Source organism: Calliphora vicina, chromosome 4 (genome assembly GCF_958450345.1).
Source record: "Calliphora vicina chromosome 4, idCalVici1.1, whole genome shotgun sequence".
Taxonomy (NCBI): domain Eukaryota; kingdom Metazoa; phylum Arthropoda; class Insecta; order Diptera; family Calliphoridae; genus Calliphora; species Calliphora vicina.
Window position 1 is genome coordinate 76,143,783 of NC_088783.1, and position 26,093 is coordinate 76,169,875.

The 26,093-nt window shown below is 30.9% G+C and overlaps 1 protein-coding gene across 1 annotated transcript in view; it reads right to left on the bottom strand.

Annotated features, from left to right (window-relative positions):
- dpr18 (defective proboscis extension response 18) overlaps positions 1-25,543 on the bottom strand; it is a 156,412-nt gene extending 130,869 nt beyond the window's left edge. Inside the window, exon 1 of the mRNA XM_065507998.1 lies at positions 25,193-25,543. Coding sequence (XP_065364070.1) covers positions 25,193-25,286 — 94 coding nt within the window. The 5' untranslated portion in view covers positions 25,287-25,543. The remainder of the gene's footprint in view (positions 1-25,192) is intronic.
- Positions 25,544-26,093: the final 550 nt, after the last annotated feature.

Sequence of the window (26,093 nt, forward strand, 5' to 3'; positions counted from 1 at the left end):
CTTGGTGCTAAAATGACCCCAAACTTCTAAAACCATAAAAAATTACGATTTTAAAAGTTTGGTGTCATTTTAACCCCAAGTGCCATTAAGCGTTAATTTCCATTCTTGTGCTGTTATTATAAACCCTAGAGTTTATGTTATATTTTTGTTAAATTTCATCAAAATCGGCCCAAAAATATACAACATTTCGATCATTTCGAAATCTTTCCAAGAGAAATTCCAAATATTGAAAAATTTTACCTTTGACCTTCACGATTTAAGGGTTAACGTCTTCCGATTTTAGTAGAAGTTTCAGAGTATATTTTGAATTATCTGGACTATAATATTCTGAATAGGTTTTACTTAAAATTGATAAGAGTAAGGAAATAGAGCTCATTGGCCTAAAAATTGCCAAATAATTGGTTTTTCTCGAAAATTTCAAAATTTAAATCGCAGGTACGGAAAAACTATAAGAGATATTTTCATAATTTTTTCATATTTTTATTCCCTATTATACTCTTAATAAATCCCAATGAGATGATCAAAAAATTCTGAAATTTGTTTAACAAAATTTTTAAAAATTTGAAAATGGAGTTTTGAAACTGCCGTTAAAAAAATTAAATTTTTTTGTTCATACCTAAGAATAGGTTAACGGTATCCTACGAAGACAAAAACTATATACAAGTAAATATGGACATATTTTAAGTAAAAATGAGCTTTTATTTTAATATTTCTCAAAATATGTTAATTTTGTTCCTACATTTCATGTTCTAGTGGCCTGAGACACGTTAATGGCCTGGCGAATTTTTAATAACTTTAACATTTTTTGACCGATTTCTGTTTTTTATGTCTCATTAGAACGACAATTACGTACACATTTCGATTCTTTTAAATTAAATTACAAAAGTAATTTTTTAATGGCAAAATTTTTACAAAAACTGAAAAAAATGCATTTTTTCCCCTTGTAAATGCATCTCAAAACTTCAGAGGGCTTGCGGCACGTCTTAACCCCAACCGATTTACCTAAAATTTTTTCAGGATGATTTTTTTGCTAATGTTCGCCAAACTGGAGGGTGAGAATGGCCAAAATCCAACTTTCGTTTATTAAGGGCCACCCTAATATATATATATAAAAATGTACGAGTACATGTGTATACTATGTAGTAGGGAGGCTCTAATATTGGACTTTCAGTCAACTGTAACTTAGACAAATTATATATAAAGCATAATACTTATACATATGTCATCAACAGATTTATTACTACATACAAAAACAATTCAAACAAAAAATGTTGGTGGATAACAAATAATTAATATAATCTCTTTTTTACCCCTTGACAATAACATTTACAATTCCTATAATAACACTGTGCTAGTTGAAACAAGTAAGAGAGCTATATAATCTTATATACCCTTCACCAAATTATACTTCAAAATACAAATTTTAAATATTTTTAAGTAAACAACATTTATTTCATCATTTTTTGGAAAAAAATTTTCGAATTGCCAAATTAAAATTTTTAAAATTTAAAATTTTTTTGGTGATAAAAAAATTTGGTTTAAAAAATATATTTTTTCCGATTTTGACCCATTGTAGGTCCAACTTACTATGGTCTTATATACATACGTCGTTGCAAAGGTCTTTGAAATATGTATCATTAGATATCAATATTGTCTATATTAATGACTTATTAATCCAGATATAGGTCAAAAATAGAGGTTGTCCTGGTTTTTGTAGACCGATTTTGCTGATTTTAAATAGGAACCTTTTCGAAAGCATATCTGACAGAATTATTGAAGATTTGGATCACGAAGATATCTGGGGTTTTCAGATAATTGATTTCAACAGACAGACGGATCTGCAATCTGCACATGGCTTAATCGACTCCGATATCTATAAGGATCCAGAGTATATATACTTTATATGGCACCCGGCTGGTTTACATAATTCCAGTGTCCCGAATTCAGTGGTGATCTTGATTTTTGATCTTGTTTTTGAGATATACCGCTATATCGAAAATGGAGGAAGTTGCATAATATATATTCGGTTTAGCTTATTGAATAATCTAAAAAACCGAAATTCCAAAAGCTAAACTGTTTTTAAGTTACGCTATATGGTCGGTAAAGCCCGACCATATAGTACCCTACACTAAGTAAATGAGCAAAAACATTTTTCCTTTAAAATTTCAATAATTTATATTTGTGTGATTTTCAAAAAGGGCCTTATATGGGATATCACCATGAAATTTGGTCGTGTGGTTTATGTGTATATGAAAGTTATAATTATTGAATTTTATGATTTGTGCTTTTGAGTGATTTTCGGAAGCGGGCCTTATATGGGAGCTATGACTAATTATGGACCGATCATCATAAAATTTGGTGACATGATTTCCGAATCTATAGAACTTATTTGGATCGAAATTTGTGTAGAAACCTATATGAATCAGACATTTATCACGAATAAAGATCAATTTCGGGAGGACATTTGTATGGGGGCTAGGTGAAATAATGGACCGATTTCAGACATTTTCAATAAGCTTCGTCCTTAGGCTGAAGTTATTGTATGTACCAAAATACTTTTAAAATTGCGACCTGTACTTTGCGCTCAAAGTTTACATGGAGTCTATCGGTATACCTTAAAGTGGGTGTTAGATTAATATCTTTGGACGTTACAAACATCTGCACAAACGCATAATACCTCCCCAATATGGTGGTGAGGGTATAAAAAGCGAAATTCCACAATAAAACTACATACCGAATATATTATATACCGAAATTGCTGTACCGAATTCTATGAAAATCAGCCCATAATTCGAAAAATCGAAAAAATCTTAACATACATAAATGTTAATAAAAAATAAACTACTAAATCTAAAGTTTTGATTTTTTTACTGGATTAAATTATTACTACAACTATTACAATCAATAATGATGAATTTATGAACATTTTCGAGAACCCTTCAATTAAGGTTTTCTCTGCTCTTCAATTTAACAAGAGCCCAATATCTCTCCACTGGCCTTAGATCCAGACAGTTTGGAGAACTTGCTTCTCTTGGCACAAATATCACATTATTGTTCTTGTACCACTCTAGACCTTGCTTACCATAGTAACAGGAAGCCAAATCTGGCCAAAAACAAGTGGACACATTAAGTAATCTTATGAATGGAAGCATCCTCTTTTGTAAACATTCCTTGGTGTAAATTTCGCTATTTATAGAGCCCTTTGTAACAAATGTTTGGCTTCTTTTGCAGCAACTGCTTACCAAAACTCTTTGTCAAAATTTTCTGCTTTTCAGTCCTAAACATGTCTGCAACATTCCTCGAGTATCAGCAACATTAAAATATTGACCCGGAAGCTGCGAAAATATTTCAATGCGTATGTTTCGTATCGAATATATTTTTTTTGTATAAAATTTGACTTCAAATTCCGTGCTCTGTCTTTGGCCTCTAAATTTTTAGCAGAGTTCATGTTAGGAACATTTTGAGCCTTGTATGTATCCCAAAAATTTTTTTTTTGGAATTTCGGAACTCATACCCTCTAATTTTTTTATATATATAAAACTATAGTTAAATATGAAGTTTTGTGTTTCTATCATGATTGTAACCCGTGCCGACTTGCGATTTAGTTTTGTGGTGCATTTACAAGGGGAAAGATGCAATTTTTTCAGTTTTTGTAAAAATGTTGCCATTAAATAATTACTTTTGCAATTTAATTTAAAAGAATCGTAATTGTCGTTCTAATAAGACATAAAACACAAAAATTGGAATTATGATAAATTTTAAGCAATTTAATAAATTTAAATATATATGTACATTTATTCGATTATTCTACATAAAATTGTTCGAATTATTCGTTATTTGAAAATGGTAATTTTTAAATTGTTCGAATAATTATTCTTAAGAAATTATTCGATTAATCGAACGATCAGTATATAAGATTCTGTACAGCCGAATACAACACTCTTACTTGTTAAAACTACAATAACAAATTGTTGATAGCTTTCTTAAATGATTTAAAATAGTTCAATAACTGAAGTAAAGTAGTAAAGGTACTTCTAGGTTTAGTTGTTTCGAATAACAAAAAGTACCTGAAAGTTTTATATTAAAACCGGCTTCATATTTTTCCAACATGATATTATTAAGACAATATTTGAAAGCAACAAAACTAAAATTTGGCAAGTAAGTAAATATATAAATTCTGTATATATGTATAAATAAATATTTTCCAAACAAGTAACTATACAAATAAAAAATATATGCATATATTTTGATTTATATAGAGTAGCAAAGAAAATAACATTCATATTTTTATTATTTTTATACCCTTCAGCTTCGTGAGAAGGGTATATATAAGTTTGTCATTCCGTTTGTAATTTCTACATTTTTCATTTCCGACCCTATAAAGTATATATATTCTGGATCCTTATAGATAGCGGAGTCGATTAAGCCATGTCCGTCTGTCTGTCTGTCTGTCTGTCTGTCTGTCTGTCTGTCTGTCTGTCTGTCTGTCTGTCTGTCTGTCTGTCTGTCTGTCTGTCTGTCTGTCTGTCTGTCTGTCTGTCTGTCTGTCTGTCTGTCTGTCTGTCTGTCTGTCTGTCTGTCTGTCTGTCTGTCTGTCTGTCTGTCTGTCTGTCTGTCTGTCTGTCTGTCTGTCTGTCTGTCCGTCTGTCTGTCTGTCTGTCTGTTGAAATCAATTTTCTGAAGGCCCCAGATATCTCCGGGATCCAAATCTTCAACAATTCTGTCAGACATACTTTCGAGAATTTTGCTATTTAAAATCAGCAAAATCCGTCCATAAATAACGGAGATATGAGCAAAAATCCGAGACAACCTCTGAAAATTTCATCAAAAAACACAATGTATTGCATGCTTTGACAAAAAAACAACAAAACGTATGTTTGGATGTGCAAGTTTTGTGTATTTTGTTTTTTTATGTGTTTTGTTTCTTTTGTTGTTTTTTATACAACTAAACGGTTGATTGGTTGTGTGTTGGTTTTTTTTTACAAAAAAGCAACAAAACGTAGGCTTGGATGTGCAGGCTTTGCGTATTTTGTTTTTTTTTGTGTTTTGTTTCTTTTGGCGTTGTTGTTGTTTTTTATACAATTAAACGTATGTTTGGATGTGTGTTGGTTTCATTGGCTTGCGTATTTTGTTTTTTCTTTTGGTGTTTTGTTTCGTTTGGCATTGTTGTTGTTTTTTGTGTTCTTGATAAATTTAGGATGCTGTACGCTGAAAGTGGGCAATGTACATACATATATACTAATTATAAAAAATAATAATGCATCCACAACAAAGGTGAAGGGTATATAAGATTCGGCATAGCCGAATATAGCACTCTTACTTGTTTTTAGTTGGATTTAGCCTCAATCTCTCAATAAAATATGAATGTGCTATTTCTAAAAAAAAAAAAATAAAACCAACAAAAATATTTTTATATGCACATTTATACAAATACCATGGAAAATATTTCACTTGTATGTGAATGATGATATTTCCAATCTAGTGTTGGGGAAAATATTAAAAAAAATATGCTATAAAAATTTTCGCTGCCTTCCATGGGTTGCAGAGTTGTGCAGAATATGTTTTTATTCAGTACACAGGCAATTCAAATTAGTTTAATTGAAACTACAATTTTCTTTCATGAAAAAGTGTGTTTTTCTTTTCATTGCAATTCTTTAAGAAATGGAGTGAACAAATTTAATATGTTGATGGTAATATATTTATTTTGCGCGTGAAAATATTAGCTAAAATAAATTTTTAAATTTAAAACAAGGAATGGTCCTACTCAAGCACTTCATTGTGCTGAAACAAGGAAAGTAGGTTATAATAAGCAAGATTGAGGGAGTAGTATTTGAAGTTTTCTACATCGAAATAAGACTGACTTCAGTTTCTTTTACTTGCAAACATTACTTCTTAAAAACAACTTTCCACTGTAGTATTTTGTGTAATGCAATCGATTACAAATTAATGAGTTCTCATAATACATATATGAGTGCTGGGAAAAGTTTTCTAATATCATCAAAATACATGACGTAGTTTTTTTTAACTTTTTATTTATTTATTGAATCTGCCTATATCATTCGGCCTAACAATAAGTGATTAAATCTTATAACTAAAATTAAAACTAATTGCTCTCTAAAGAGAGCATTGCTTGATGCAAGGACCTCATCTTAGCGGGGTTGTAGATCTCCTCTACAAAGCCTTGATCTGGTTTGGCTCTGTGCGAAAAGCCGAGCAAGCGGATTTGGGTGGGATTGCAGTTTCAGTATATATTTATCGCGGACTTTCTTAAACTCATCCTTCACTAGTGGCACCTCCAAGTCCCTGTGGATGTTTTCATTTTTTTATGTACCATGGTGCACCCTTCATGGTCCTAAGAATTTCCGACTGCGCCCTCTATATAAGCTCAATACTGGAATTACTGGCAGTTCCCCACAATTGGATTCCATATGTCCAAATTGGTTTTAAAATGATTTTATACAGGGTGACTTTATAATCCAGGCTTAACTTTGATTGGTCACTTATTAACCAGTGAAGGATAGGCTAGATGCTTTTAACTTCATGTGAAGTCTCTTGGTTTCTATATGACGGCGCCAAGTAAGTCCTCTATCTAAGTGAATACCAAGGTATGTAACATAATCGGACTGAGGTATATTAACATTGTTAAATGTGACAGGTGGACAGCATCCCCTCCTCAGTGTGAACGTAACATGTTTGCTTTTTAACTTATTTACACGTAGAATAGTTAAACACAACCCCTATTGGAACTTTAGTCTGCTTTTACACAGGGCAAGTTTACTTGAAGCAAGTCTCTTCGATTCCCGTTTAAACTTGCTCGTATGTTTACACACAGCAAGTCTGTGTTCAATTTTATATGTCAAAACCTAATAGACGCCATAGTGAAAATGAGAAAACAAAAGAGAATTGAAGAGACTTGCCAGTACAAGCAAGTGTGTACCCCTCTTCTTTCTTCTTGTCTCTCTCTCCTATAAACTCTAGACTTGAGCAAGAAAACTTGCCCTGTGTAAAAGCAGACTTATTTCCCTGAATCGTCTTTATACCCTTCACCATGAGTGGCAAGGGTACAATACATAAGTTTATCATTCCGTTTGTAATTTCTACATTTTTCATTTGAGACCACACAATGTATATGTATTCTGTATCGTTATAGATAGCGGTAGTTGATATAGCCATGTCTGTCTGTATGTTGAAATCAACTTTCCGTAGCCCCAAATGACTTACAAACATGACTGATACATCAAATATATCGGAAATTCTTCCGGCTCGAAAATCGGCCCACAAAGGCTGAGAAAAAACGGAAGAAAACCATGATTTTTGGCATATTTTTTATATATCTGGATTATTAATTCACGAACATAGACAATATGGATATCCAATGATAAATATTTCAAAGTCAATTGCAACGATGTATATAAGTATGTTGGACATACATTGGGTCAATTTTTTTTAACAAAATAATTTTTTTGCCATACATTTTTTCACCAATAAAGTAAAAAAAAAATTTAAATTAAAAAAAATAAAATTTTGAAAAAAAAATTTTTTAAATTTTTTATTCCTTAAAATATTTCAAATTTTTATTTTAAAGTATAATTTGGTGAAGGGCATTGTTTACGCCAAAAACAACACTTAGCGATTTTCCTCATTTTCCTGAAATTCCTATTTTTCCTCAATATATATTAATGCAGAATGCTATGAGTAGCAGTATACTTCCATTTGTCATTAAGATCTAAAACAATCGTAAAGAGTCGTAAATACTTCTTTTCGGCTAGAGATACAAATCTAACTCTAAACTGTTCACTTCGCTATCCTACTTGCTGCTTATTGGTAAGAATCCATTGTTCAAACAATTGAATAAATAATTAGAAAATATACTAAGTACTAAGGTATTCAATCGATTAACCGTTAATCCGTTAACCAATTAATTTTGGACGGTTAACTGTTCGAATAATTTAAAATTGCCGATTTTCAAATAATAAATAAACCGATTAATTTACGTCTATTAACCGATTAACCGAAATTCCTTTTTTTGCACTTTAAATTTTTGTTTGTATTTATTTTTCCATTTCAATTCAAATACAAATTTCAAATTAAAATTAGATATTTTTTGAACATCCAATAAACATGTTTAGTGAATATGTATAACAACTGACATATTTAGTTTACATGTATTTGAAACTTTGTTTGTATTTACATGTATAGACGAAACTTTTTTTTTTTGAAATGAGTCTTTTATCATAACTGAAGGAAACTATTAATTTAATCAATACCTAAAACAATCCAAAAAGGAATATTCTTGATTTCTCCAAAATATACAATCAGCGAAAGAGTTTTTTCCAAGAAAAGTTTTATTAAATCTAAAGAAAAAAAACCGTTTAAATTATATTCTTTTTATAAAAGATTATTTCAGAAGATCTCACTAAAACTATAAAAAACTCACACATCGCTCATTTGCTGCAACAACGTCATAATTAAAAAAAAGTCGTTTCGAAAAACACTTCTTTGAATATTTTATGACATTTTACTATTTCTTAAATAAATTTTCAACAAGTCATGCGAAATTTAAATAGGAGATTTTAATATCTTTCTAACCTGTATTTAAACTAAATTTTTACTTATCAAATATACGAGAAAACTTGAATTTTTACAATGTTTACAACAAAAAAACACCCTCACACAAAAAATAATTTATTTTTTTGAAAACTGATAAAACTATAGAACAGCGCATATTTTGTATTACTCAGTTCAATAAACACGGATTTTGAGTAATTATGTTGTTGCAGAAAATAGGCGATATGTTTACAAAAATGATCTCAAATACCTTATTTGCCATTTTTTATGTTTTTGTATACAAAATTCGTTGTTGTATTTTCAATTTGAAATGAAAATATAAATTATTCGGTTTATCGAATAATTTTAAATTAACCGATTATTAACCGATTAAATCTAAACCTCGATTAATTATTTGCTCGATTAACCGATTAAACCAGAAACCCGATTAATTGAATACCCTACTAAGTACTTCGTTTTATTTCTTTCCTTTTTCCATATTCATTTGTCTAAACGATTTTGTTTCGGCTCAGAGAGTTTGACCATTGCTGTCTATCCAGCATTTTCCCCCTTCACACGGCTTTCATCTAAAAAGGCATATAAGATTCGGCACAGTCGAATATAGCTCTAGCTCTCTTACTTGTTTAAACTATTTTTTCTTTCTCCAAATTGTTGTTACACCCTACGAATGAGGTGTGAATTTACTTCTCACCGGAAATTTGTTCCAAGCCATTCATCAAATAGGGATTATCGGTTAGTCGTCTGTCGCACAAATACATACATAACACTATTTGAGTTAATGCAAGCCATTGGATCTGGATTGAACAGGTCCCGTCGACCAAGTAAATATGCAAAAACATTTTTCTTTTAAAATATCAATAATTTATATTCGTGACGGATTTTCGTTAGTGGGCCTTATATGGGAGCTATGATCAGTTATGGAACGATCACCATGAAATTAGGTCGTGTGATTTATGTCTATATGAAAGTTATTTATGTTGAATTTTGTGTATATACCAGCAGAGATTTATGCACGTTAAAGTGATTTTCGGAAGCGGGTCTATATGAGAGCTATGAATAATTATGCACCGATCGTAACAAAATTTTGTGACATGAATTTCGTATATATAAAACTTATTTGGAGCGAAATTTGTGTAGATACCTATATAAATTAAACATTTATGACCGATAAAGTCCAATTTCGGTAGTACATTTGAATGGGGGCTAGGTGAAATAATTGCGCGATTTCTGTTCAATAGGCTTGGTCCTTGGGCCGAAAAGATTATATGTACAAAATTTTATCGAAATATCTTCAAAATTGCGACCTGTACTTTGCGCACAAGGTTTACATGGACAGACAACCAGCCAGCCAGACGGACAAACGGACGGACGGACATCGCTTAATCGACTCAGAAAATGATTACAAGTCTATACTTTAAGGTGGGTGTTAGATTAATATTTTCGAGCGTTACAAATATCTGCACAAACGCACTATGGTGGTGTAGGGTATAATTAAATAACCCCCACACAATTTTCCATACAAATTGAGACTTTTTTCATTATGAAATAACTCTCAATGTGTTGGATCTTATTTCATAATTTTTTGTTGGAGTTTATTTCATAATGAAATAATTGCCAATGAAATTTTTGTTGTGGGTTATTTGATCTTTTTTTGTGAGTTATTTCGTCTATAGCTTCGCTCAAAACAGCTTCGCTCAATAAAGAGAAAATGCAAAGCAATGACCTTGAGGAATCTATGGAATATGCAGACAGATTGCGCAAGGTTACTGAAGTATCATATATACTAGTTTTTTCAATCTAAATCAGCTGAGAAACTTAAAATCAGTTTATATTCAACTAAGTTAGTGACTTAAAATTGCATAAAGGGAAATTTTGGATGTTTATGGCAGAAAAATAGTTCATTTGCCAGGTATTTTTACTTTATTCCTTTTTGTATCGCCATCTAATCCACTTCTCATCATGTCCATGTGGAAAGGAAGTTGATTGAGAAGGCACCTCACTCGTTAGGATGACCGAAAGCGCAGAAGTACATGGGTAATATTTTGATAAATTGTCCTGCAAATTTAACATACCAGCAAGAATACACGAAAGATATAAACTTAATTTGTGGGTCTTGTCGATCATATCCGACCATATAATACCCAAAAAATGATGACTTATTTCTATATGAAACATATGTTTGTTAAATTTTATTAGGATTCTTACATTTTTATGAGCTTGATAAAGTGATTTTCGGAAGTGATCCTTATATGCGAGCTACGTCCAATTATGGACCTATCGTTCTGACATTAACTCAAGTGATTTATTACTACATAAAACTTTTTTCACTTGGTTGGGAATACCAACATTTTAAAGTGATATTCGGGTGCTTGTATGGGAGCTGTGATCAATTATGAACCAATCACCATGAAACTATTATTATATGAATCTTATTTATGTAGAATTTTATGTGGATACCGATATTTTTAAGAGATTTATACTCGTTAAAGTGATTTTCGGAAGTGGACCTTATATGGATGCTATGGTCAATTGTGGATTGATCAACACAAAATTGTTAAATGTATTTTATTTTATATAAAACTTATCTATGATGGATATTTATATAAATCAAATATTTATGGGAAAAAATTCCTATTTCAGGAGAACATTTGTATGGGAGCTACGTGAAATAATTAAAACTAATATAATGGCTGCTATAAATTTGGCACTCATGCTAAAAGACTTCTGTAAGAGTTATAAAAATGAGGTAAATTATATGACGATCTACATACCTAGATATATCTTCTCTGTTAATGTCCTGCTCATTGGTCCTTCAATCATTTTTTCAGAAATATCGACTATGAAACATATTTGTGCGACAATAGGTGACTATGGAAAGACTGGAACATTCTTCTATATTTCTATTGAATTATACCATATTGAATACAATATTATCTATGAATCATATTTACATCCCCTTTATCTCTTCTGTACTTCTAGCTAATACAAAGGGACCTAGTTAAGCTGTATCAAAGGGTAGATACCTTCTAAACTAAGTGGTGGAAACTCGATATTAGGTGTATAAGGAATGACTGTAACATTCTTCTACATTTCTATTAAATTTTACCATACTGCATGCAGTATTAAGTATCTTTGAATGATCTACCCATCCCTTTTATCAGTTTTTCATTTTCTAGGTAACGCAAAGGGACCTATGTAGTGGACCCAATTGAGCTGCATCAACGGTCGTAATCTGCGAAATATAACTTTTCTTTAGACAGTCCTGTAGTTTAGTAAGAAGGTATCAACTTTTCACTTTCTCCACTATTGTACAATATTAAAAATGTTAGTCGACGTAAACTGCAGAAAAATCATATAATTGTTTCCTTTTCAAAAATTTAACAAAGTTTTCACTCAAAACGATGACAGCCTTTAAATTCAAGTTCATATTAAGAGTGTGACTAACACAATTACTTAGTGTTTTTATTTTATATATTGCTTCCAGCTATTCAGTATTACATATACCCGTATAAGTGTAATAAAGTTTGGTAAATTATTCAATAACTTTCGTTTAAGGCAATTGTTGCTACTTCTGCAAAATATTTCCTGAATGATGCCAACGTAATCATAAATTTGCGGAACTCCATGCCCATATGTACAGTAGGACGGTTTCAAAATTGGCGATGTTCCAAATGAAAACTAAAGCATAGCTTGTTGTAGAATAACATTTACACAAATTGTTACTCTATCATTAGTTGTTGTTCAGTTGGCAAAAAATGAAACCATCCTAATATGTTGTAGATACTTACAAACACCAGAGTGTATGTCGTATTTTTGGTGTTATGTCGTGCGGCAAATAATTAATGCTGCGACCTTCAAAATGCCGCCATAATTTAAGGTTGTACATACAATCATATTTAACCCACATTTTTATTTATTAGATTTGCCACATAACAGTGCCACACGTAAATGTGTATGTGTTGAGTGCATTTGTGTTCTGGTGTTAGAGCTATACAATGTGGTGAATTTGTATTGTAATGTTGTTGGTTTTATTATTGTTGCTATTGATGGCGTTTCTATTGTTATTGTTTAGAAGATGATAAACAGGCCCTCCAGTCAAACCGACATGAATTATTTCTTTGGTATTTATTGTTTGTTACAACTTCTGTGTGTATGTGTCTGTTCCTATTAGGGTTCACTAGACATATTGCATTGCCGAAACAAATAAAAATAGTCCTATATTTCAGCGAGGTCCTGAGCCTATTACTAAAAAGAATTATATAATTTTACATTTATAAATCTATGTACAATTTTTGATGACGATCAAAATCTGGCTATTTTTTTTTAAATAAAAAACAAAACTCTAGGAGATGTTTTTCCAGTAGGTTGTAGGTTTTTATTCTGTACAATACTGGATCAGTCTATTTCGCATCACACAAATGGAAATTTTCTCTATTTATCCCTCATTCATGTGGACGTTTATACAAATATTTCATATTTAAACAAAAGTATTTTTATAGCAACTACCAAAAAGATGTGTGAATATTGAGTTTATTCGTCAGTTTGTAAATTATCGCAATATTCATCGTACAACCAAAAAGTATATATATTATGGGTCCTTATAAAATTCTAAGATGATCTAGCAATATCCGTATGTCCGTCTGTATGCTGAAGGCAACATAGGGATTTCATATACAGTGCACTCGCGATAATAATAACTAATTAAAAACAGGCCAGTTCACTTTTCCAAAATTGTTCATATTTGCGAGTGGCATCTAATTCCCATCTACAAACATTTTTCCCATAAAATAAACGTTTTTTATGTTAAATTTTTTATTTATTGTTTATTGAATTTATAAAAACAACAATTTATTTTGAAAAAAGGAAAAAAAATTAAAGTTAATATGCGAAAAAATCGGTAGGTCTTCGGCCTTTTCTTTTAATTTAAGTCCGATAACAGGGATATTTTTTATCTTATATTCAAAAACCATCGGTATAATGCATTTTAGGTACTCGGGAGGCCGCACAGTTTTTCTTTTTCCAGCTCCAATATATATTGTTAACACATTTAATAATAGCATTTATATTTTTTTTGTTCCACATATTGTAGATATTTTCACCCAAAATTTGTTCTTAAATTAGAATCACTTTTCCTAATTGTTCTAAAATTTCAGATTTTTCTTTTAAAGTTAAAAACCTATGTTTTTTGTATGTATTTTAAGAACTTTTAAATTTATGTTTAAACAAGTAAGAAAGTAGAGTCGGTCAAGCCTGACCATATAATACCCTACACTAAGAAAATGTTTTTCGAAAAACATTTTTCTTTTAAAATATCAATCATTTATATTCGTGACAGACCATGAAATTAGGTCGTGTGATTTATGTATATATGAAAGTTATTTATGAGGAATTTTGTGTGTATACCAACATTTTTAAGAGATTTATGCACGTTAAAGTGATTTTCGGAAGCCGGTCTATACATATGTGAGCTATGACTAATTATGGACCGATCGTAACAAAATTTGGTGACATGAATTTTGTATATGGGGCATTTCATGTCAAGTGAACCAACTTTTGAAATCGATGTCTTCCGATCGGGATGAAATTTGCACCAAGGTTAGCTCTATTGGATAGTAACTCAGACACAATTTTTCAACAACAGCGGTCGATAACTCTCTGAGTTATAGGGGGTAAAATTTTGACAATTTGGTCAAACAGGGGTTTTTTCTTATCCATGTAACTTATTACCTATTGTTCTTAGCAAAATGTGTCCCAAATAGTATAGATAGCTATTTCTTCGATTTTTCGAAAAAAAATATTTAAAAAAAAAAATAAAAAATTTTTAATATTTTTTTTCCGAAATCAAAAACTTTTTTGACTTTTTTTTAAAATGGGTCCTTTTTTTTTTTTTTTTTTTTTTTCCTTAAAATAAAGTTTAGATATTTTCCTTGAACACCTACTTGGTCGCTTAGTGGGATGCGAGTGGGATATCTATCAAAATAAATATTTTGTAACTCAAAACATAAAATTTTTGACTTTTTTTGCAAAATCAAATACTTTGTTGACTTTTTTTTTTCAAAATGGACCCTTTTTTAATCTTTTTTTTTAGGTCAAACAAAAGCTTAGATATTATCCTTGAAGACCCTTTTGGTCGCTTAGTGGGATGCGAGTGGGATATCTATCAAAATAAATATTTTTTAACTCAAGACTTACAATTTTTGACTTTTTTTTTTGCAAATACGATTTTTTTTCCAAATGGGCCCTTTTTTTAAAATTTTTTTTGTAGTCAAAAGAAAGCTTAGGTCCATTCCTTTAAGATATTTTAGGTCCCTTAGTGGGATACGAGTGGGATATCTATCAAAATAAATATTTTGTAACTCAAGATATACAATTTTTGATTTTTTGGCAAAATCAAAAACTTTTTTGACTTTTTTTTAAAATGGGCCCTTTTTGTAATTTTTTTTTTTGCTATAAAGAAAGCTTAGGCCTATTCCTTTAAGATGGTTTTGATCGCTTAGTGGGATGCGAGTGGGATATATATCAAAATAAATGTTTTGTAACTCAAGACATACAATTTTTGTGTTAAAACATTTATTTTGATAGATATCCCACTCGCATCCCACTAAGGGACTAAAAATATCTTAAAGGAATGGACCTAGGCTTTCTTTTGAGCAAAAAAAAAATTAAAAAAGGGCCCATATTGGAAAAAAATTTTGATTTTGCAAAAAAAAATTAAAAAATTGTATGTCTTGCGTTACAAAATATTTATTTTGATAGATATCCTACTCGCATCCCACTAAGGGACTAAAAATATCTTAAAGGAATGGACCTAAGCTTTCTTTTGACTACAAAAAAAATTTTAAAAAAAGGGCCCATTTGGAAAAAAAATCGTATTTGCAAAAAAAAAAGTCAAAAATTGTAAGTCTTGAGTTAAAAAATATTTATTTTGATAGATATCCCACTCGCATCCCACTAAGCGACCAAAAGGGTCTTCAAGGATAATATCTAAGCTTTTGTTTGACCTAAAAAAAAAGATTAAAAAAGGGTCCATTTTGAAAAAAAAAAGTCAACAAAGTTTTTGATTTTGCAAAAAAAGTCAAAAATTTTATGTTTTGAGTTACAAAATATTTATTTTGATAGATATCCCACTCGCATCCCACTAAGCGACCAAGTAGGTGTTCAAGGAAAATATCTAAACTTTATTTTAAGAAAAAAAAAAAATAAAAAAAAATAGCGTATTTTAAAAAAAAGTCAAAAAAGTTTTTGATTTCGGAAAAAAAATATTAAAAATTTTTTATTTTTTTTTTAAATATTTTTTTTCGAAAGATCGAAGAAATAGCTATCTATACTATTTGGAACACATTTTGCTAAGAACAATAGGTAATAAGTTACATGGATAAGAAAAAACCCCTGTTTGACCAAATTGTCAAAATTTTACCCCCTATAACTCAGAGAGTTCTCGACCGATGTTGTTGAAAAATTGTGTCTGAGTTACTATCCAATAGAGCTAACCTTGGTGCAAATTTCATCCCGATCGGAAGACATCGATTTCAAAAGTTGGTTCACTTGACATGAAATCCCCCATATATATAAAACTTATTTGCAAAATTTGCAAATGAGCAAAATTTGTGTACATACCTATATAAATTAAACATTTATGACCGATAATGTCCAATTTCGGGAGGACATGTGTATGGGGGCTAGGTGAAATAATGGCCCTATTTCAGCCATTTTTAATGGACTTGGTCCTTGGGCCGAAGTGATTGCATGTACTAAATTTTGTCTTAATAGCTTCAAAATTGCGACCTTAACTTTGCGCACAAATTTTACATGGACAACCAGGCGGGCTGACGGACGGATGAATATCGTTTAATCGACTCGGAAAGTGATTCTGAGTCGATTGGTATACTTTGAGGTGGGTATTAGACTAATACAAACATCTTCACAAACGCATAATATCCGTACTAGGAGACCTAGAAAACCGATATTTGTCTCAATTAGTTATTGGTAATAGTAAACATATCTATACAAAAATAAGTCGAATCGTTAAAAATGTTTGGATCAAAATTTGTATATGAAAAACTTTCTTCGGACCACTATACATATTTTGATCTCAATATAAATGAATAAATTTACAGAAATCCAAAATAAAAATATTTTTTTTGCACCATTTCTTCATTTTACGAATCCTGCTAAATTAAGCTCTGTCGATGCAAAATAGTAACTTCCAAATAAATGTTCGAGATTGATGAAAGATGATAGAAAAATTACCGAAAAAAGCAAAAAAATATAATTTTTTCCTTATCCCATATTTAAATTAGTAACAAACTTTTGTGGTAACACTTTTTATACCCTTCGCCATGAGTGGTTGTAAGAGTATATATATAGGGTATTTCAGTAAGCGCTTCCTCATTTTTTTAATTGCTTGAAAGGCCGCGGCTTCCCTTGGTGTCGCGCATCCTAAATGTCGAATCATTCAATTCGGTCCAAAAAAACTTTGTAATCGTTGACCGTTGAAATATAGGCCGATGACGCCCCAAGTTCAAACTCTATGACTTTTTCGTGATGTACGGGATTTTGTTGACCAAACATTTTTTTTTACAATAACATGTTTTTAATATATATTTTTTTTACTAACTTACTTATTTCAGCATAAAAACTTTTAACACAGAATTTTTTTTACACAAAAACGTTTTAAAAAACTAATGAAATGTGCACACAGAGAATAAATGTTTGTATTCAAGTATTTTTAAAAATTAATTTTTCGAGTCATAATAAAAATATCGTAATACACTTCTGTATTTAAAATTTAAGAAAACCTCTAGATGAATCACTCTTTATTAGAGATTATGTCATATTCATTAAACAATTTTACAACTGTTTTTAGCTTTCAATAAGTACACGATACGGATCATATGGATTCAGTGAAGAAGCTCTCATATTATTGCTATAAATATTACGTTTTTTTTCAAATTATTAAAAAATTTGAATTCTGTGTTTTTACTATTCTTTTTACCACCAAAAAGATGGGGGTGTATTAATTTTATCATACTATTTGTAATACGTCGAAATATTCATCGTAGACCAATAGAAGTATATATATTCTGGGCCCTTATGAAAGTCTAAGACGATCTAGTTCTGTCCTTCCATCTGTCTGTCTGTTAAAATGTTCTCTGTTGATAAGTTTTGTTTGGTCCATAATTTCACCTAGCATCAAATAAATTTCCTTCAGGAATACTGTTTGACCAGTAATAAATATGATGATTATACTGCAATCCTGATGAAATTGTGCTAAAATTAGTTCTAAGTACTTGTAAATTATAGCGAAAATCGGGCAATATATGTCCCTAGTCCGCATAAAAAGTCCCTCCAGAAAATGACTTGAACATTCGTAATTATTTTATAATAATAAATATAGTGATGAAATTGGACATAAACAAGTTTTATATGAACTTAATTAAGTCTTTCTACCAAATTTGACACTAACCCCAGAAAATTATTTTATTGTAACATATTGAATATAACACTCTTACTTGTTTTTTTTTTTGTTAAAAAGTTTTTTGTTTTATTTTATGTCTTTTAATTACATACCTTTGTGTTTGACAAACAAATTTTATGTAATTTCATTAGTTTACTTTCCATTTGTATATTGTTAAGATTTTTATTAGATATATTCTTGTGAAATATACATATTTCAATTACATCAAGAGATTTACAAACTTTTGTAGCAATTAAGACTTATTTGAAAACAAAACTCTTCATATGTACACAAAATTATGAATTTTTCATTTAATTTTTTTTATATTATTCTTATTTATTACAAATAAATATTGTTTGTAAAACACTTCAGTGGAAGGAAGTATTGAATATGCACAATTATATATTTTTGATTTTAAATGTTCCTAAAAAAGTATATTACTTCCATTTGAGATAAGAAATAATAATTCAATATTTCAATATCGTTAGCAGATGCCAGATACAACTAATAAAAATCTGTATGTTTTCATGTATATTAGGCTCTTGCAAAATTGTATGGATAAATTAATGTTTTTGTATTAAAAGAGGATGAAAAAGAAGTCATCAATCCATGCTGCATTAGCACTACAAAAATAAAAGCAGTTATCATTTTGTTAGTAACATTGAAAAGTATTCATCTAGGACTCCATTAATTATTTATTTTTTTCCTGATCCTTGTGTAATTTTAAATCAATTTAGCTATGACCGTTCTGTGAAAAACACACTAAAGTCAAAAATTCACAACTAACAATTACATAATTTACACAGAATATTTAATCACCATCTAAAGCGTTCCAATTAAAGCAGTGTTATGGTTCAAAATGTCAGACAACCTCAAACAAATTAAACTTCAACCCAGTTCTTACCAATAATACATAATTTGAAGAGATATTTTCCTGAATACCTTTCTTGCTGGTATATTTTGCTGGAGGACATGGATTTCACAGATGGTATCTGCCTCATTTCGCACAAATTCAACGACACACAGTGGTATAAGTAAGAGAGCTATATTCGGCTGTGCCAAATCTTATATACCCTTCACCAAATTATTAGATTAGAATTTTTAGATAAACAAAATAATTTTTTTTTTTCCAAAGTTGTTTTTTAATTTTTTTGGAAATAATGTTTATAATGTCACTGATAACCAATTCAGAACACAAAACCATATGATTAAATTTGTAAATCACTTTTTTAATCTGGAATGCTTGATGTCAATTGATGGTGGTGTGGTGGAAGATGTGTCACTAGACTAAACAAGTAAGAAAGTATGGTCGGTCAAGCCCGACCATATAATACCCTACACCAAGTAAATGAGTAAAAATATTTTTCTTTTAAAATATCAATAATTTATATTCATGAGTGATTTTCGGAAGTGGGCCTTATATGGGAGCTATGACCAATTATGGACCGATCACCTTGAAATTAGGTCGTGTGATTTATGTCTATATTAAATTTAACTATGTTGTATTTTGTGTGTATACCCACATTTTTAAGCGATTTATGCACGTTAAAGTGATTTTCGGAAGCGAGTCTATATGGGAGCTATGACTAATTATCATATCAAAATTTGGTGACATGAATTTTGTATATATAAAACTTATTTGGAGTGAAATTTGTGTAGATACATAGATAAATTAAACATTTATGACCGATAAAGTAAAATTTCGAGGGGACTTTGTATGGGGGCTAGGTGAAATAATGGACCGATGTCCTTGGGCCGAAAAAGTAATATGAACCAAATTTGATCGAAATATCTTCAAAATTGCGACCTGTACTCTGCGCACAAGGTTTACATGGACAGCCAGCCAACCAGGCTGACGGACGGACGGACATCGTTTAATCGACTCAGAAAGTGATTCTAAGTCGATCGGTATACTTTAAGGTGTTAGACTAATATTTTTGGGCGTTACAAACATCTGCACAAACGCATAATACCCTCCCCACTATGGTGGTGTAGGGTATAAAAAGAGGAATAAAGGAAAAAAATATTTTTCGTAAATAGTTTGACTTCAGCATCTTCTCGTCTCGTCTCGGCAAGGAAAAGTAAATGAATAATATTTTAACATTACAGTATATGGAATGTTATTATTCAAAATAAATACATTTCATAATAATTTGTGATGACCAAATTTCTGATTTTTGCATATGTGGCAACACATTGTGCGACGTGTTTCAGAGTTATTCAATCCTGATATTTGTTCGCAAAATAGAGCGAAAAGGGAGCCTTATGGGTTTAGTTCAGATTTCAAGAAAGATGTGAAAAATGGAATGACTCTTTAAATGTGGCTTTAAATAAAAAGGGCCACCTTAATCTATGTAAATATTAACATACATACAAATACTACTATAATAAATCCATGAGGATGTGTTTGATTGTGTTTATATTGATATAGAGATTTTATAATATCTGAAGATGAAGTAATTCAACTTTGAAATTTAATTTATGTATGAAGCATATCTGTTCATTTGTATGTAAGCAAAAGTATTGGCGGAAAGTTTTCATATGGATTTAAACTGGAATTCCTGATAGTATCAAAGTCTCTTCAAAGCAATGCAAATTACTCATATGAATTTTTCAATATTATTTCTAAATTAACAATAAGCTACATTGTCATATAATTGTTTATTATCAATGCTAATATGGCATTGTAGCCTTATTTTTTATACTCACTGTATTTTTAGAACACGTTCTCACATACACTCGCACAATAAGGCAGCATATTGAAATGTTATCTCTGTTATTAGAATTGAATTTAGTTTTCATATCATCTGTATATTAGATATTCTCAACATACCATACACTCAAGTATGTTTTAGTCTGTTAGTTAAACATCCTTGTAAAATACAACCAATAATTGGAACATCTGATGATTTTTACATAAAACGAATAATATATGAAAGTGATACATATAAAGTAAAATAATAAAAACAAATAAAAACAGATATGAGAACGAAATCAATTGAATATGATTTTGCTAATAAACTAACAAACTAAATTTAGCAATTTTCAAAGAACATAATTTTCCTTTTAAAATTTACTTCTCATCTATATTATATTTTATACTTTAGTTGATTGTATGATGATGTCGATTATATCGATGATGTTTAATTTAAGATTCACATGTTGTTAAATTGATGAATGAATCATAAGTGAGTTAAAAGCAAATGTTGATTGCAATATTCCCATGTTTATAACTAATTTGAATTGAAATAGATACAGTTGCGAACAAGATAATAGCAGCACAACTAAATATTTAAACTGTTTTAACAGTGCACTGTGTTGGAAAAGCAGAAGATAATGAATGTTGAATATATTAAATACAGCCTGAACTTCGAAATAAAACGAGCTTATATGCTTCAGTTTACAAAATATTAGTCGTTATTTGGGAACTCCAAACGACTACGAGTATGTATTTTTGTGTGTAATGACCTTATTCTTGGACTTCGGGCCGCCAAGTTTGTGAGATCACCATGCCCTCACTAGTGTAGAATGTACAATGTTGTATTAGCTGTGTGGGGTCCATGACATTCAATTCTGGCCCAACGATCATCAATCATCGACCTATAGCGCTTGCCATTGGCGGCGATGGCCTGACTTATGTTATCCAATTCGTCAGATATAGCTACAACAGTATGGCCGCTATCAACTGTGAAAATTTGGAAGTCCCTATTGAATGATCCTTTACAAGAGTCCGTTATTTTCCAAATTTTATACTGCTTGCAAAAATATTACCCCACAAACAATGAACACACTTGTCAGTTTATTAAAATAAACAATATTCTCATGTTAAAATAAATGTACTGCTATTCTCGAATTTGCAACTGTATGTTTCATACGTCGTATGTTTGTATTTTAATGAAGAATATTTGATATTCAAATTTAGTTAATTTGTCCAAAATAAGAACAAAATAAGAAAATGGATTTATTATTTAGTATACATTGTTATTTTAACGAATACTCTAACAAAGAAGTATGATATAAGTATGAACTATGCATTTTATGAAGCAAATTTTATGTGAGGGAATTAGTTTTTACCCTTTGGCATTGTAAAGGGTGTCCGAAAATGTAACCTTGATTTGAAATAAATTGAAAACACAGATTTTGTATAATATTATTGAATCAAAAAGTAGGACAAATGGGTTCCTCGGATTTGCTAGCACATAGGCAATATATGAGTGGCTGTGGGCTTGCTAGTTTAGACCATTAACCGAATTAAATGAAATCCAATCGAAATGGAGTCAGATTAAGATATGAAAAAAATAGTACAACAACTTCTCTCTAAACCACATCAAACACCGCCAACAAGCATATGCACCTGCCTTCAACACCATGGGGACAATCAATTTGACAACGCACACCCAAGTATCTCCGAAATATCATTCGCGATTTCATCCTAGCCTTTAACTTATGACGTGAAATTGTTTAACGTATATGAAGATGTGGTGTAAATTTTACACCAGATTTATTTTACATATAATTTTGAATGAGTATGTATTATAATAATATTATTTTTATTATTATTCAAGTTTGATTGCTTCTAAAATAATTATTAACGAAAACAAGTAAACAATTTAAATTTTACTAAAAATAAATTACTTTATTTCACAAGCCTCTTTTATACAAACAAAAAAAATAGGTATATCATTTACTTGTTCATTAAGAAAATAAAGGTAAAACAAAAAAATTAAATGGGATTTTTCAACAGCCTAAGTTATATACTTATTAAAATAAAAAGGAACATTTCAATATATTGTATATATAAAAAAATAACAATCAGTCTTTTGAGATAAAATTATCATTCGTCAAATTCAGACTTAGTACAATTAATACATAGACGATTGCTACAGCCCATACACATTGGTTTATTACACTCTTAGCATGTATGTTTAGTTTCAACAGAGTTAAAAACTTTTCTGAAACTCAAAACAAAAATACAAGAATACGCTTACGGAGACGTGTAGTAATTTTTTGTATATGGGTTTCTAACGCTAACTTAGACGTGTAGTAAAATATTTACTATAAGAAAATCACACAAACCACTACGTGGTAGTAAAATATTATCTATTATAAACTTCCGCATACGACGACGTGTAGTAAATTTAACACCTGCACATATAAATCTCAGCGTTACTGTAAGATTCTAAAAACAAAACGATTCTGTCAATAAAAGTATGGTAAAATATGAGGGTACTTGCAATATCAGCTTAAGAGAATGAAACAAAGATAAGTTATTAGAAAAATAAAAAATAGAGTGTAAAATTTACTACCACATCATAAGTTAAAGGTTAGAAGTCCAATAAAGCACCTGGTAGTTCAACATATCTCCAGAGTTACTGAAAGCTGACTGTAGACTAAGCGCTGAGTTCTTGCCTCCTCTCATATCGGACTTCTGAGATATCGAGACTGCCGACTGAACTCACGGAGGGGATTATAACTCTGCTGCCAAAGAATTGGAGAGGAATAACGTTATCAAACATAAGTGACCATGTGTTACTTAGTCTACGAAACAAGCAGGCTGATTTTAGAGCGCACCGATCATGCGTCGACCATGTAAACACATTTCGAATAATAGTGGAGCATTCCAGCGAATGGCGCACACCGCTATCTATGCTTTATAGAGAAAGCATTTGAGACTATGAAACACAATGTAATCACCAAGCTAATTAAAAGCTTGTACTACGGTGTCACCGAATACGGCACGAACAGCAACCAAGTTGCCAAAGTTAGTGGAGAAAGTTTTGCACCATGGATTCTTGCTACCTCTATTGTTGTTTAACATTGTACTTGATTTCGTAATAACCCGTGTATCTCAAAATAACAGCAATTATGTGAGGACTACAAGGTAATCTTGGAGACTACATAAAAACACGGATATAACTGGTATGCTGACCTGTGCTAGTAGGGTTGTCAATAAACATACATAAAATGGCTGCGAGACATGGAATGCAATCAACAAAAAATTGCAGGCTATGCAAGCCTTTATCAATCGCAGCTTACAGAAAATCATGCGAATCTTATACGCGAACACCATCATCAATGCGGCCTTATGGTCGGCTCACTAGGAGCAATATCCGATGCCGCAAGTGGATATGGATTGGCCATTCCCTAAGAAAGTATTTTGCTTTATTTCTTTAATTTGAAAAAGAGTGTCATTAAAGCACGCCGATTGCTCTCCAAAGATTATGGTGAATGATTTCCATCAGTTTCTACGTGCAAAGGGGTTCAGGTTCGCCCAGGCTAGCCAATATAGTTTGGAAACCAATAATTGGAGACATTACTCGAAGTTTAAAAATTGGTTACCATACGAATTGAAGCCGATAGACTGTGCTCCATTACGATAACAAAGCGTAAGATGTTGTATGTGAAGTCTGACCAACCAGCCGAATCGACACCAGAACCAAATATCCCTGTTGAAATCTGGCTAGATAATCACAAGGAACGTCTCCTAAACGCAAGTGATTCGTTTGGAAGTGTATTGGCCAAAAAACGCGCATAATATGCGTCCAGAAATAAATCTGTAATATTCCACTATGACAACGCTCGGTCACATGTTACAGTACCTGTTAAAAATTACTTAGAATGAAGTGGTTGGGAAGTTTTGCTTCACCCGCATTATAGTCCAGACCGTGGCCCGTCCGACTACTATTTGTTTCGAACGATAAAGAACGATCTCTCTGGGATACGCTTCATTTTGGACAGAATATCGGACATTGTCTTAATTCGTTCTTGGCCTTAAAAGATGGATAGTTCTTTTGGCGCGGAATTCATATGTTACCAGAAACATGGGAAGAGGTCAAAGCTAATAAAGGCCAATACTTTGAATAAATTTATATTCTACAAATGTTTCAATATAAAAGCTAAAAAATTATGGCCGCCAAACATTCATTATTTTGAAGTTTGGTTCAGCAATGAAATCGCGTTGTTATCTTATCAAACACAGAGTGAACCGAAAAATATGTAACTTTCTTAAGAACTCAATTTATAATTTAAAAATATTATTTTTCATACCTAATTTTAATTTTGATTTTAAATTCTTAGAAATATTAAGTAGAAAATAGTTGGGCAGTATCACAAAGAACTTGGTGATAAATTCAAACCCGAAATATATTTTCATTTATATATACTTACATAGAAAATGATTTTGCAAACCGATGACCAGAGCAAAGGTTAACAAATTGTGTATAACAAATGAGATATTCCAATATGACGTGCCACTCTTCATCCTTTAAATCTGTTGATAATATTGTAGTAAATAAAACCGACTTTAAATTTCAAATGCTTCATTTTATCCAGAGTCAATCGTTGTCCACGCTAACACACTCCTCGATAAAGGGATTTTTTTTTAGTTGATCTTTGTTTTTATGTCGTATTTATTACGCGTGGCTGATTGACAACGTTTGTCTGTTATATCTGCAAATTGTTTTGTTTGATTGTTAGCGTAGATATTCGTGAAAGTGTCTTTCTTTTTTGCAGTCTTTTGTTGTTTAGAGTTTGGGTGATATTTTTGTGGTTTTTGGCTGCTTCCTTGTTTTGGCTGGTATTTATGTTGACGTGATTTCCGCTTCCTGTTCTCCCGTTTCGTGCACTTCTATTTTCGTTTTGTTTTGTTTGATTTGATGAATACTTTTGGTACGCTTGTGGTCAATGCTGAAGCGAAAATCCATTGCAGTTTTGTTATTGTGCTCAATGCTCAATGTTTGTTTTTCTATTTGATCACTTCTTTTCTTTTCAGTTCTTGTTTTCCTGTAATTTTTCTCACTTATTTCATCTTTTAGTTTCTTTTCTTTTCAAGCTTTTCGAGAACTGATGATTGCAAAGTTTGTTTCACAATGTCTTCGTTTGCCAACATTTGCTGTAAGAGTAAAAACAGTTTCTGTGTTGCTTCCTTTTTTTGCTGCAATTTTGATTTTTTTTGTTAAATGATTTGCAACCGTGTTGTTTGAAATGAGATTTTATGTGAATCCTTAACTAAAGTTGTTATTTTCTTTCGTTTACCCTGTGCACAACGTCACACAGTCATGAACTCATT